The sequence below is a fragment of the Zeugodacus cucurbitae genome, chromosome 3, assembly GCF_028554725.1.
Source record: "Zeugodacus cucurbitae isolate PBARC_wt_2022May chromosome 3, idZeuCucr1.2, whole genome shotgun sequence".
Lineage (NCBI taxonomy): Eukaryota > Metazoa > Arthropoda > Insecta > Diptera > Tephritidae > Zeugodacus > Zeugodacus cucurbitae.
This window is the reverse complement of record NC_071668.1, coordinates 28,589,069-28,603,886: the sequence shown is the minus strand read 5'-3', so window position 1 is coordinate 28,603,886 and position 14,818 is coordinate 28,589,069. Positions and strand designations below refer to the sequence as shown.

The following is a 14,818-nucleotide window of genomic DNA, read 5'->3' as shown; positions in this document are numbered from 1 at the left end:
CTCATACAGCGTTTGAATATTTATTGACTGGGTGTCAAGACCTTTGTAGGAACTGTCAACCACAAAACTAGTGAGCAGTATGTTTCTGTGCAAAAACCGCCATCTAATGGTGCAGCACCCATTTTGACGTAATGGCTCTGCTACAAGAATTCCAACTATGTAGAGATATAGAGGACCAGCATTCAATATATTATTTTCCGCTTAATTCCTAATGATAACACCGACATATTTGAAGAACTGGCGAATGCTCTTTTTACCTTAGGGATAGTAGTATGTCATAGAGTGTGTAAAATGTATAGTCGATGCAATTTATATGACATGCTGTGAATAAGAAATTTATTATCCACCTATGTACATACTGACTGACAGACGTACATAGTTTTATTAATTAACACTCGTTTTTTTTTATTATAACGAGTATATAAGTACGAATGTTTCTATGTATGTTACATACAGATGTACCGATTTATGACTAAGTTATATATGTACATCACATTAGCAAGGTTCTTACTGAAAGCTCAACAACTTATTAACTAGGCGTAACTAAACTAAAGGTGTGGTGAGGTAATGGGGATGGGATGCGAGCGTAACATTGCGCGTCGACAATCAGCAGAAATGCAAACTGTTGAACTTTTCACGGTCATTGCGCACCATATTATTATACTTCCATTTATCCTCTAACGACGATTTCTGACTGCCCCAATTCGAATTGCTGGAAGTGTTTGTGCTGCCCGAAGAATATTTGGTAGATGCCGTTTGTGGCTTACCATTTGATGCGTTCGAGGTGCCCTGATCTGTTGGCGAAATGTGACGTTCCGTGCGCTCGGCATAAACCATTTTGTAGGAGGAGAGTGGAGGTAAAAGTGGATCTTATATAATTATTTCCAGGTATAACCAAATAACCAAATCGTATGAAGTCTACTGAAGTTTTGCACGTTTGCTCACGTTATCCAAAGAGGCCAAGTGTGTGTTCACGGTACGTGTTGAATTTGTGTTAGAACTTTAAGTTCCAAATTGTTGCCGGTATTGCCGGTGCGTGAGCCTTTGCAAACAGCAAGGTTTTTGGACAAGCTGTAAAAGTACATGAAATTAGTAATGTTAATGTTGGCCATCGAACATTTGAAGTACTTACTGCAAGGTCTTCAGTAGCTTCAGCTTGGTATCGGCGGTCGAGGGTCTCAGCATTGACACCAATCGGTCTGACAAATGTTCATCTGTTTAATAAGTTGTGGAGTGTAGCGACACTATTTTTCCCGTTAGCAGCGCGTACAGTGTGGAGGTATTTGTAGGAGCAGGAGCGAGTGCCTGCAATGAAATTGATTTCAAATCAACGTTCCAAGATTTCGAAGACTACTGTTGCTGCTGCTGTCGCCTTTCTCAGTGGCGCTGTGTCACCTTACTAAAGTGCTCTCGTGCATTACAAGGCCCTTAAATATTCTCGTCGTGCTGCAGGCAGCAGAAAGCTGACAACAGTCAGCTTCCAGACAAATGCAGCGCCAGCGCTGTTCTAAAGTCGTTGAGCGGCGAGCTGCGAGCTGCTAGCCGGGCATTGTATTGTATTATGATTTGTTGTGTTGTTGTATGCGCGTGCAAAACATACGACGCGTCTCATTTTTTCCGTTGAATCAACAAATGCAAATCAGTCGCTCAACTGGTTTCGCAGTGTACTCTGCGCGAATTGCGGTGGGCGGTCAGGAAAAGAGCATTCCGCAGCCGCAGTGATAGTCTGTAGACGGTTCGATGAAATAACCTGCTGCTGCCAGCCAATCAGCCAACCAAGCAGACTGCGGGCCATTACCCACCGTCGGGCAATGCAGGTGGATTAATAATATGAATACAACAAAAATTAGTGGATACCTACAACGGCTGGTCTCAGTTGCTGACGGTATTTTGGGCGCTCAATGACCGCCGCACAATTTTGAAGAAATCGAATTGAAAGTTAATAAATGTCTCGAAGAAGGTATCTTCTTAATTCTGCAAAACCTCACACCTCACCTTGCATGCCTTTTAAATTTAAGCTATTTCAAAATAATCAAAAATAATAATTTTCAAATTTTTACACAATTTTTTTAGTTAAGACCACGTATTATTAGACTGCGTATACGATATGTATGCAAACCAGCAGTATTTCGTATAGTCGCTGCATAGAAGGCCCCTTTCGCGTTGACTTTGTTATTGTTCAGCCGCATGTGATGAAAGTTACCAGTCGCATTGCATCAGCCATTTTCTGACCAATGAATTCCCACACGCATGGCGAACATATATGTATGTATGTATGTATGTACATACAGAAATACCGATACACATTGACAAACTCATGCAAATATAGAATCGAAATCACACCTTTAGCGCGTGTGAGTTATGCAAAAATTGGTCAAAAACCCATACCAAGGAGTGGGACGTGAGGGCAAATATCATAATCACACTGTTTTATTAAGCATAACTCTAACTTATATATGTACATAATCGATTTTTCTTGTACTTTTATTAATATGTCATTTTGAAGAATTTTCCCATACATACAAACAGATTTAATACCAACGCGACAAAATTGCCCCGGCGGAAAGTATATAAAGACAGACACCCAAGCCCAGCTTTTATGCAAACATTTACAGCGTGTTTGCGCATCCACTGCTCCACTGATCAGCTTTACAAAATTTTGAACGGACTTTCGCGAACTTTTTAAGCAAATATAAAATATGGAGTTATTTGCCAATTAAAATACCGAAATAAAATTTAAAAATAGAAAAATAAAAAGAAAAAATCAATAATACTAACCTAGATATTTTAAATCATACATAATGTATTTAACATTTTTAAAATATCTCCTCACAGCATAAACTCTATCGTTCCAGTTGATATAATTAAAAATTGATATATAGCGCACATCATGCATAAAACAGCCTAACTCAAAATCCTTCAGATTCGACTTTCCATGAAACTATCCACAGAACATTTCAATAATAACAGAACAATTTATAGTCACCACGACCTATACGGCTAAGTGTACTTTTGTTTTTATTCCGCCACTTGGAAGATGTTTTAATCCATGTTGTGTCCCTTCACCCGAAAATACCGTGAATAATCTGTAGAATTCGAGATTATACCATTTCCAAATAGTTTTAAATAGTTTCTTATAAAGGGTGATCCAAAAAAAGTTACTTTTTTTTCAATCGATTTTTTTGACAGACCACGTGTGAGTAATGTCAAGCTGTCAAGTTATTTTTGTTCAGTATTGTTTGGCCTTTCATCATGGAAAGACTTACGTCTGAGAGACGTTTAAAATTTGTTCAACTTTATTGCGAAAATTCACGCGCTTCGCTCAACTTATGGTCAACATAATCGGCCTGCTGAGTGTACTATTCGCAAAATATCCGCATTTGGAACGTAGAGAAACCTAAAGAGATTCAAGAGCTGCCATTTGCCAGTTTGGTATGGTTTATGAACCAGTGGAATCATCTGTATTAAATAAATATTAAGCAAATTATTCTATTTGATTTCTTTCTGAAACTTTTCATCTGTTGACATATTCTTCAACTTAAGGCGTTTATGTTCGTGATGTGAGCAAAATTACAATGACTCAATAGATTAATTTGATTAATTCAAGTCAGTTTATCAATGTGTTGTCCTTCGAGTTCCGGAATATATCCGGCACAATAAAAATATATAAATATAATATAACTCGTTATTATTTATTTTTTGAAAGTTAAATATTATGTATAAACTGTTCTCCTAACTTTTGGAATAATAGAAGACATACTAATAGTACAAGAGGACAAGAAGATTTCTTTTACTAAAAAACGAGTGTGTACTGTTCTTCTTAGCTGCAATCGTAAATAAGGACACCTACATATTTTAAGATGTCAATAACTTTGTTATATTTTTAGCGCAAAACTTTCATCCGAAGTGCAAAATTATTGAACAGCACTCGGGATGAAATCACACGACCTATCGTGTGGCAGACGCGCACCGAAGCCACTCTAGATCGGCTTACGACGATCGACAGCTAAGCTAAATTTTCAATGTATTTGTTATTATTAGGCCCGGTCAAACTGACCCCGTAAATATAGTATGTAGAATGGTCACGTGTTTTAGAACGTCATAACGACAACTGTATAAAATGATTCGAACTAGTTTACGAAATAACACGAATATGATATTATATATTACATGAACGTACTACAACAAGAAAATAAAACTCAATTATGAGAAAATTTTGCTACAAAATCCCCAACAAAAGTCACCTTTCCTAATTGACGCAAATATTTCTTGTTCGTGACGTGCGTCTGGTTTGTTTTTCTACGCACGAAATGCTTTGCAGAAACAACACAAATAAAAGCAGACAAAATGATGAGTAAGACTGCAAGTCTCACCTAAATTAGACACAAATACCTTGATGTTAAACTTGTCTAAGCATCTTTCACCAAAAATTGGCAAATCCAACAGACGTTGTTGCTATGTAGGAAACCCCTCCATGTTCGTATAGGGCAGACATGATGTAAACAACCTGCAAAACATACGTGTTTCTTCGTGTTCGAGACGAATCGTCTTCGTTGCAACGGTTCGTTGAGTTTTGCACGTAACCTCTGCTTAATTTATGCCAAACGAGAGTCCATTTGAAAAAAATAAATAAACAAAACAAGTTGACAAAGTCTGCTGAATATTTAAATATCAATATAATATGTGTTTTAAGAAATCAAAACACGCCATGAGCACATGCCCGAGGCCGTTGTATAAATTAGGCAGCTCAGCACTGCTACCGAACAGTTCGTTGAACAAAGTAAATGCGTAAAGATCGTTTAAAACCCTAAGCGCCTGAAGAGAGAAAAATCTCAATTTCTGAGATTGAACAAGCAAAAGCAGTTTAATACAAAACACAAATTCACAAATTGTTAAAAAAAAACAAGTTAACATTGGAACATTTTCGAAACCGATGTCAAACAAACTTGTGTGTCAATGAATAACCGCGCAGACACCAAAGCGAAGCTTCTTAACAACCTAAGGTGAGTTTGAGTAGTTCTTCTCCTTGGTATTTCGTACTAATCAATGTTGTACTTTTACTTTCCACAGTCTTTCCAAACATCTATCATCTAAACAAGGTGGCTCACGTACCACCAACTGCGGCAATCGTCTGGAATTTGCCTTACTAACGCTCCTACAAAACGTTCCTTGAATCACACGCCCACTACCACAACCCCACTGACTAAGCATTAAGTTCCACCGACTAAGCTCTAATCACCCCCGGCTCATACGTTAACACGTCGTTCGTTTTTCTAGTACTTCATTTGATTTTTTAAGCGACAACAACAAAATGGTGCAAAAACATCGTTCAGCTTCCAAAGCCACCCTCGCCAAGGATGTGAGCCCGATGCGCAACATGACAATCAACAAGCATGCGCTCGCCTCGAGCCCCGCCAGCAGCATGGCCCAAAGCTTCGGTGGCCGCTTATGTGTGCCCACAGCAACAACGAGCAGCTACAGCAGCGCAGACAAATGGAAATACAACAACATGGTGAACAATCAACGCGAACAATTCAACAGTTTGCACTTCTGCTAAGCTGCTGATAGTGGTCACCGAAAGCTAGCAACCGGCGCGGGTGTCCAAAAGTGCGAAATACCATCAAATTTTTAGAAAAATTCAACGCTAAAACAGTAAGATCAGCGCCGTCGCATATATTTCGTTACTAAAGGCTTACAAGCACACACATACACACACCCATGTAAAACACCATCCAAGTTGTTTCTTAGCATTCCAATAAAGCATAAATTATATATATTATAGTTAATTATTAGAAACGTGTATTAGCTTATGTGTAGGACATGTTGTGATTTCGCGCAAGCAGTCAATGAAGAAGCTGTTATTGACAACCAGTTTATTTGCAATTCAAATTGAATGGAAAAATTTCAGAAACGGCAAACAATCAACTCGGAACTTGTTTGGTGAAAGTCTAGCAGCGAGTAGGCAAAATGTTCTGTAGTAAAGTGGTGAAGTGAGGAAGTTCGGTATATATTTAAATTCCGTTATATATGTATGTATGTATAAATGAAAGAATTTTTTTTTGAACGAAAATATTGCTCTATTCTACGGTCCATTTTTCATCTAAATGTAACGGTGCTCCAATATTTTAATACCTGTTGGAAAGTGTAAAGCTTCAACGATTTGAAAATACGTTTCCAACTTGATCTGAACAATCGAATTAAATCTCTTTCAATGATCCACTTTTTGAGTCCGGAAAAGAGGAAATAGTCGTTGGGTGTCAAAGCTGATATATATATGATAGCATACTTCCGTCAATCTATCAGTCGGATCACAAGCTGAATGAGCCGGAGCGTTATCTTTGTACATGAATATATTTATATTTAAAACATATCTTCTGCTCCCTCAACATTGAAGTAATTTAAAAGTTTTTCTTGAATTCCTGCGTTAATCCCATCATATATTTCTTCATTAAGCTAATGTCTAATGACAGAAAATCTCAATAAACGCTGCCACAACCGTACACACATACATACACATGTATCTTGGCGCAGTTGCGTGTGTAGTGAAGACAACGTCGTCACGTGTCGTATATTATGCGAAGCACAGTGCAGATTTTTGTACCGTTATTTTTTTTCTTTTTTAGAGAGAAAGCCAATTCAGCACGCGATTTCGCTTTGCCACCAAAATGGCTGACGGCACCACAAAGCGCACGCAAGCACGCCAGCAAAGTGCAAGCGCAATAACAATTATTTATACACACACACTTACATACATATGCACGCATTCGAAGTGTTTGGGTGTGTGTGTGTGTGTGCTGAAATTTTGCAAATAAATTTTCACTTTGTTGTAATTTTTTCAACTGTCACGAACCTTTGCCAAATTAAATTATTACAATAAACATATGTCGTTGTTGTTGTTGTGGCTTTTATTTTGCAAATCCGCAAAATGGCGAACGCCGCTCATATTTCATTGTTAGTCGGTGTTATTGATGTCACATTTTGCATTGTGCTGAAGCCACAAATTGTATGCAGATTAAAAGACTCAAACACACACATATACAGTACAAATATGTAAATATACATGTATATGAATATACATACATACATATGTGTGTAGGCATAATGCATACGTTCACAACAGCTTATATGGTTTCCCACTTTCCGTAAGCTTTACGTATTTTCTTTATGATTATTTATGTATATACGCATTTATATATATACTCGTACACACATTTACATGCACACATTGTATTTTGGACTTAAATTAAAAGTTATATTTATTTATATTAAAACAAACTGAATTTGGCATTACATTACGAATACAACGACAAAAGAGCTTTTTTTTTTTTTTTTTTTTTACGAGGAGGAAGCATCGAAAGCCTGAACCCCAAGTCAGTGTGGAACTTTAATCCGAACTAAACCTCCTACCGTCTTGTACCGTTCCCCCCGGTACCACCGTCAAGTATTACGTCGGGAGGATGGTTGAGTTACACTCATACGTACGTGGTGGTCAAAATGCATTCAGTCACAAGTTGCATTTACTTGGCCCCACCTCTGTTGGTCTAATACCCCGCCTCGTACATTGTTCGTCGCCAACCCTTCCCGTCACGTCAGTGTTAGTGTGTTCAAGTCGTAGTTGTTCGTTCTATTTAACAGCTCACTTCTCCGCCGCTGTTCGCTGGCTCGTTGTGATTTCATGATTCTGGCTGCAGCTTCGCAAACTGCTTCCCATTTCTCTACCGATTCGACCATTTGGTTTACTAGGTTATCAGGAGTAGGGTCTATACCAAGCGAATATTTGAGATGTTGCCTCTCATGGTTATATTTCGGGCAATGGAAGAATGTGTGTTCTACATTTTCCACGGTTGCGCCTCCGCAATAATCACATATATCGTTAGTTTCGTGCCCGAATCGTTTCAAATATGCTTTGAAGCATCCATGTCCTGTGAGGATTTGAGTTAGGTGGAAATCCACTTCACCATGCGTTCTATATAACCAAGGTTCAATGTTTGGGATCAAACGAAATGTCCAACGCCCGTTTCCGCTGTCTTCCCATCGTTTTTGCCAGCGATTGGTCGTTTCTGCCCTGGCACTTCTTTTTAGTGTCGTGTGTGGTAAACTATCATTCATCACATACTGAAACTCCTTGGCTAAGAGGTCTAAGGGGTGTAAGCCCGCAATAACTAAAGCAGCGTCTTCCGATACTGTACGAAATGCGGAGCATACTCTCAGTGCACAAGTGGCATATGTGGAGAAAAGGCCCCGACGATATGATTTTATTTCGAGGGCTTTCCCCCAAATTTGGGCGCCGAACAGAGCGACGGACTTAAGTACCCCAGCTAGTAGTCGTCTTCTATTTTGCTTTGGCCCACGAGTATTGAGCATTAAACGAGTCAAAGCTCTGCACACTTTTGTAGCTTTTTCGCATGTACAAGCTACGTGTTCCTTAAAGGACATCCTTGCATCAAGAATAATACCCAAGTATTTGATTGCCGGTTGTGTAGTAATGTTCACCCCCTTTGTGCTGAACGTGGCAACTTCGCGGACTTTTCTGCCGGTAATAAGTACCGCTTCGGTCTTGTTCTCTGCTAGGGTCAGTCCGTGAGTTTCGAGCCAATCGCCTATTAACGCTATTGTCCTGTTGGTTATCATAACAATATCGTGAATGTGTTTTGCTATAACAACAACAGCAATATCATCTGCAAAACCGATGATGTGAACATTTTTGGGTACTTTGAGTCGTAGTACTCCGTCGTACATTATGTTCCAGAGTAGAGGCCCAAGTACGGACCCCTGTGGTACTCCACCAGTGACTTTGTATTTTTGTCTGCCTTTGTTTGTATCATATCTCAGAGTTCTTTCCTCGAAATAGCTTACAATTATGTTGTAAAGATATTGAGGTACGGAGAAGCTTTTTAGTGCAGTCAATATACTCTGCCAGTTTGCCGAATTAAATGCATTTTTAACATCGAGGGTTACAACCATACAGTACTGTATTGTGCCTCCCTTCCATCTTTTTCCGCTTATAGCCCGTTCAGCCAGGGTCTTTACTAGGGTTACCGCTGCAGTTGTGGATCTTGCCTTTCTGAATCCAAATTGGTTTGGGGATAGTCCACCGGCATCGTCTATTGCCTTGTTTAGCCGTTGGTATATGATCCGCTCTAAAATTTTTCCCGCGGAGTCTAACATGCAGAGAGGCCTGAAGTGGGATGGCTCTGTCATTGGTTTGTTAGGTTTTGGCAGCAATATAAGGTACTGCCTTTTCCATATGTTAGGAAAGCGGCCTTCTTGAATACATATGTTGTACATTGTTCGGAATGGGTCTATGTTTCTGACAATCGCTGTTTTTAACACTATGTTCGGTATTCCATCTGGTCCAGGGGCTTTAGATGGGTTTAACCGATCGCTTGCTTCTCGAACTTCTTCATCCGTAACATCAGGTATACCTTGGTTCTGTTGTACTCTCACGGTCTCCTGTTGGAGTTGGGGTCGGGTTGGAAAGAGTACCGAAACTATTCTTCCGATTGTTGTATTTATCTCGAATATAATGGCATAGTGATCGCTAAAGGTGTAATGGTCACTAATTTCCCATTGAGATCCACGAACTAGACTTGAGTGTACAAAGGTTAGGTCTATCACCGATTTTCGGCCACCTTTGTTGAATGTGCATTGGTTGCCTGCGTTTAGGAGCTCAAGATCCAGAGAGGCAAAGGCTTCTAGTAAGGTCTTTCCTCTGCTATTGGTTTTCTTGCATCCCCATTCGATAGCCCAGGCATTAAAATCGCCAGCTATTATTACTTTTGTTTTACATCGAGCATCGGCCACCAGATTATCGATAATACGCTTATATTCTTCGTCATTGATACTGGGAGGTAAGTAGCAGCTATATATAACTATTAATATTATTAACAGCTGTGCGAACAAATCCATCGGATGAGAAGGGTGATTCCAATTGTGGGAAGTTAGGGTTACATTTCCATATAACTGCTTTATTTTGTGTGTCGCTTATCCAGGTTACGTCTTGTTCGATTTTATATGGCTCGTTTAATACGACCACATCGATTTGCTTTTCGGCAACCGACTGTTTCAACAAGTCATGAGCCGCTTGACAGTGGTTTGCGTTAAGTTGAAAAAACTTCATGTTATCTGTTGAGCCGCTTTCTGGTAAACTGGGCACCTGACGCTTCCAGTGAAGTGATCGATTTCATTTGCGCCAGCTTTCAAGCAGAGCAGGCATTTGGGCTTGTTGTTGCAGTCCTTTGCCTGATGCTCACCTTCGCCGCATCTTCTGCAGAGTCTGGACCTGTCTTCATTTTTGCACGCTTTTGAAGTGTGCCCAAAATCAAGGCATTTAAAACATCGTTGTGGTTGTCTATATTCCCGTATACGGCAATTTACCCAACCAACTTTCAGCTTCTTATTCAGCAGAAGCTGTCTAGCTGCCTCAACAGGGAGTTTAATGAGCGCTGTTTGCGTGTCTCCGTATGACTTCCTTAAGCTCTTGATTGCCGCAATCGTCAGCTCTGAATTTCCTAACTGTCTCTGTAGGGCATAAAGAACTTCTTCCTTGTTTGTGACTTCATCCAAGTCTTTGCACTCGAGTAGAGTCTCCTGGGTCAGGAGTTTGACATTGGCTTGGTCACCAAGGCATTTCCTCATATTTTCTTGAGAGTCGGTTGGCATCACTGCCCCGCTAAGTTGTAGCAACATTTCTCCACTTTGCGTTTTGCGTATCTTCGACAAAAGAGCTATATACATATGTATGTTCAAACAATTAAGAACTCCTAATGACAATACTTACTTAAATATAAAATGTAATATTTAATACTATTTTACTTATTAATATATTTAATTTATTATTTTCATTTCAATCATCTTCATAACTCGAGCTCTTAAATTGGCAATAGAAATCAAATTTCATACAAACTTCATAAATCGAATTTTTCGAATTTTACTATCGAGACATATAGGCAGGTTCTGTAATCCGAATGAAAATGAAAAATGAAATAAATACAAAATCAAGTGAATTTTCGAGTTTTGAAAAACGAAAAATGTGTCATTTTCGTTCATATTTTCATTCCGATATATAAATGAATGACAGCTTTCAAATAATTCAAAAAATAATACATTTTAAAACAAAAATGTGTACAAAAATTTACAAATTCTTGTAAATATGATGGATTTGCTAAATAATACAAATAATAATAAATGAACTTTAAAATATATGTTTTATTTTTATACTATTGAACTATTTTGCAAAAATTATAATAGTTTTGGCCACCTAATGATTGTTTATAACACCTGAAACTAAACGAGATAGAGGTGTTGTATACATACATATGTATGTATGTATATACATACATATATGCAAAGTGTATTCAACAAAGTGAACCAGGTATATGACATTTCATTTTTTTTTACCCGAATTCGACATGTTTGTTGCCATTGATTTAACCCATACATTTATTCAAAAATTCAAATTTTGAAATTCAAAAGTAAACAAATTTCAAACCAAAAAAAATATTTTTTAAATAAATAAAGAAAATGCCGAATACTTTCTGCTTAGGCAAAACAACTCATGGAAGCAATTTACTAAGGTTTTGTGCTCCAACTGACAAATTGCAAACAATTTTATCAATATATATTATATTGTTCAAGATAAAAAAACGGGTTAATGTAAATAAATACATGAATTGTTTACTATTTTATTGTCAAAAGCGGGTATGTCAAATACTTAGTTCACTTTGTTGAATACACTTTGCATATATGTTTACATATCTATATATGTACATATATGTGTACATATGTATGTATGTTTTGTTTTTTTTTTTGTTTTTTTTTGTTTTTATAGTAGGGGGAAGCATCGAAAGTGCGGAACTTTAATCCGCTAAACCTAACCTACTCCCAACACAAGACTCTCCCACGGAACCACCGGATTAAGTATTACTTCGTGGGAGTGACTAGACTTTTTAAGTCTGTCATTTTATTCGCTGAACTATGTCAATGTCGTCGTATAGCTCGTACAGCTCATCGTTCCATCGTCTGCGGTATTCGCCGTTGCCAATGTTCTGAGGACCATAAATCTTGCGCAAAATTTTCCTCTCGAAAACTCCTAGTGTCGTCTCATCTAATGTGCATCGTCCAATCTTCTGCACCATAAAGCAGGACGGGAATGATAGGCGACCTGTAGAGTTTGATTTTGGTTCGTCGAGAGAGTATAATTTTTTCCAGCATCAAGTTAAAGAAGTCACACTATAGTTAGTCACCTTGTCTGAAACCTCGTTTGGTATCGAACGGCTCGGAGAGGTCCTTCCCAATCATGACGGAGCTTTTGGTGTTGCTCAACGTCAACTTACACATCCGTATTAGTTTTGCGGGGACACCAGATATCGCGGCGTAAAGGCAGCTCCTTTTCGTGCTGTCGAAAGCAGCTTTAAAATCGACAAAAAGGTGGTGTGTGTCGATGCTCTTTTCACGGGTCTTCTCCAAGATTTGGCGCATGGTGAATATCTGGTCAGTTGTGGATTTTCCAGGTCTAAAGTAAAGATAGAGGATGGAGTCATATGTAGAAGTTCACGCAAGTGAGGAAAGTTTCTGATTGTCATTCACTTGGGAGTGGCCAGGAACGATTCTTTTACATGTGGCTCAAGCAGCTCACGACTTCCGGTCTTAGACCAAGTATCCTCCGGGTAGCCAACAGACATCCGTTTGGAGGCGAGCTAAAGTGAGAAGGCGAAACCCGCCTATGCGGTTGTGCGTAGGGTTTGGGACCCACCACATAAAAACACCCCCCAATGAAAAAGAAAAAACAGCCTCGGATGAGAGACCCCAATTTTGATGACGACCAATGCAAACGTTTAATGGTCTACGAAATAAGGGCTTGCACCTGGAATGTCCGGACCCTTAATTGGGAAGGTGCCTCTGCCCAGCTGGTTGATGTCCTCGTAAGAGTAAAGGCTGACATCACCGCAATCCAAGAAATGCGATGGACGGGACAAGGACGGAAGAAGGTGGGTCCTTGTGACATCTACTACAGCGGCCATATAAAGGAGCGCAAATTCGGTGTGGGATTCGTGGTGGGAGAGAGACTCCGTCGTCGAGTCCTGGCATTCACTCCGGTGGATGAATCCGCATCAAAGCGAGGTTCTTCAACATATCGCTGATTTGCGCCCACGCCCCGACGGAAGAGAAGGACGAAGTGATCAAAGATACCTTCTATGAGCGCCTAGAACGCACCTATGAGCGCTGCCCCCGCCACGATGTAAAAATCGTGCTTGGCGATTTCAACGCTAGGGTGGGTAAAGAAGGTGTCTTTGGCACAACAGTCGGAAAATTCAGCCTCCATGACGAAACATCACCAAACGGTCTGAGGCTGATCGACTTCGCCGGGGCCCGAAATATGGTCGTCTGTAGTACTAGATTCCAGCATAAGAAAATCCATCAAGCTACTTGGCTGTCCCCGGATCGAATCACTCGCAACCAGATCGATGATGTTGTGATAGATGGACGACATGTCTCCAGTGTCTTTGATGTGCGTACGCTTCGTGGTCCCAACATCGACTCGGACCACTGTCTTGTAGCAGCTAAGATACGCACCCGCCTCTGTGTAGAAAAGCGCACACGTCAACAAACACAAGGAAGGTTCGACATCGAGAAGCTGCAATCACAACCGACAGCCGAACGATTTTCTACTCGACTTGCACTCCTGCTCTCTGAGAGCACCCATCAGCATCTCGGTATAAGGGAGCTGTGGGACGGCATATCAAACTCCTTACGTACAGCTGCAACCGAAACCATTGGTTTTCGGAAAAGCCAACAAAACAGCTGGTATGACGAGGATTGTCGTCTCGCAGTGGAGAGAAAACAGACTGCCTACCTCGCAATGTTGCGATCGACCGCAACACGAGCGGGATGGGAAAGATACCGAGAGCTGAAGAGGGAAGCGAGACGCATATGCAGACAAAAAAAGAAAGAGGCCGAAATGCGTGAGTATGAAGAGCTTGACAAGCTGGCCGACAGGGGTAATGCTCGAAAATTTTACGAAAAGATCCGGCGACTAACTGAAGGTTTCAAGACCGGAGCGCACTCCTGTAGGACCCCCAGAGGTGATCTAGTTATTGATGACCAGAGTATACTGAGTTTGTGGAGGGAACACTTCTCCAGCCTGCTGCATGGCAGTGAAAGTACAACACCAGGAGATGGCGATCCCGATTCCCCAATCGACGACGATGGAGCATATGTTCCATTGCCCGACCGTGAAGAAATTCGAATAGCAATTACCCGCTTGAAGAACAATAAGGCGGCGGTGCCAATGGATTACCGGCCGAGCTATTCAAATACGGCGGCGAAGAGCTGATAAGGTGCTTGCATCAGCTTCTTTGCAGAATATGGTCGGAAGAAAGCATGCCTGACGATTGGAATCTCAGTGTACTCTGCCCAATACACAAAAAGGGAGACCCCACAATTTGCGCCAATTACCGTGGGATAAGCCTCCTCAACATCGCGTATAAGGTTCTGTCGAGCGTATTGTGTGAAAGACTAAAGCCCACCGTCAACAAACTGATTGGACCTTATCAGTGTGGCTTTAGACCTGGAAAATCAACAACAGACCAGATATTCACCATGCGCCAAATTTTGGAGGTGACCGGTGAAAATAGGATCGACACACACCATCTCTTTGTCGACTTTAAAGCTGCTTTCGACAGCACGAAAAGGAGCTGCCTTTATGCCGCGATGTCTGAATTTGGTATCCCCGCAAAACTAATACGGCTGTGTAAGCTGACGTTGAGCAATACCAAAAGCTCCGTCAGGATCGGGAAGGACCTCTCCGAGCCGTTCG

General features: G+C 40.3%; 4 protein-coding genes across 4 annotated transcripts in view; 3 read left to right on the top strand and 1 right to left on the bottom strand.

Annotated features, from left to right (window-relative positions):
• Positions 1-14,818, top strand: part of LOC105212879 (dynein axonemal heavy chain 7) — a 370,911-nt gene that overhangs the window by 225,196 nt on the left and 130,897 nt on the right. The window lies entirely within an intron of this gene.
• Positions 309-1,436, bottom strand: LOC105212891 (uncharacterized). Its single transcript, XM_011185231.3, has 2 exons — positions 1,133-1,436; positions 309-1,071 (listed from the first exon to the last, which is right to left on the bottom strand). Exon 2 carries the CDS (start codon positions 835-837, stop codon positions 607-609), a length of 231 nt encoding a protein of 76 aa, XP_011183533.3. The 5' UTR covers positions 838-1,071; positions 1,133-1,436; the 3' UTR covers positions 309-606.
• On the top strand, positions 4,735-5,246 carry LOC114804078 (uncharacterized). Its single transcript, XM_029040664.2, has 2 exons — positions 4,735-5,003; positions 5,071-5,246. The coding sequence occupies exons 1-2, from the start codon at positions 4,957-4,959 to the stop codon at positions 5,171-5,173; spliced, it is 150 nt and encodes a 49-aa protein (XP_028896497.1). The 5' UTR covers positions 4,735-4,956; the 3' UTR covers positions 5,174-5,246.
• Positions 5,312-5,786, top strand: LOC105212890 (uncharacterized). Its single transcript, XM_011185230.3, has one exon. It carries the CDS (start codon positions 5,312-5,314, stop codon positions 5,555-5,557), a length of 246 nt encoding a protein of 81 aa, XP_011183532.1. The 3' UTR covers positions 5,558-5,786.

Excerpts from the sequence above, each read along its gene's own strand:
- LOC105212890 (XM_011185230.3), top strand. The coding sequence starts at position 5,312 with ATGGTGCAAAAACATCGTTCAGCTTCCAAAGCCACCCTCGCCAAGGAT.
- LOC114804078 (XM_029040664.2), top strand. The coding sequence starts at position 4,957 with ATGAATAACCGCGCAGACACCAAAGCGAAGCTTCTTAACAACCTAAG. Across the intron at positions 5,004-5,070 it reads AAGCTTCTTAACAACCTAAG|TCTTTCCAAACATCTATCAT; the intron begins GTGAGTTTGAGT and ends TACTTTCCACAG.
- LOC105212891 (XM_011185231.3), bottom strand. The coding sequence starts at position 837 with ATGGTTTATGCCGAGCGCACGGAACGTCACATTTCGCCAACAGATCAG.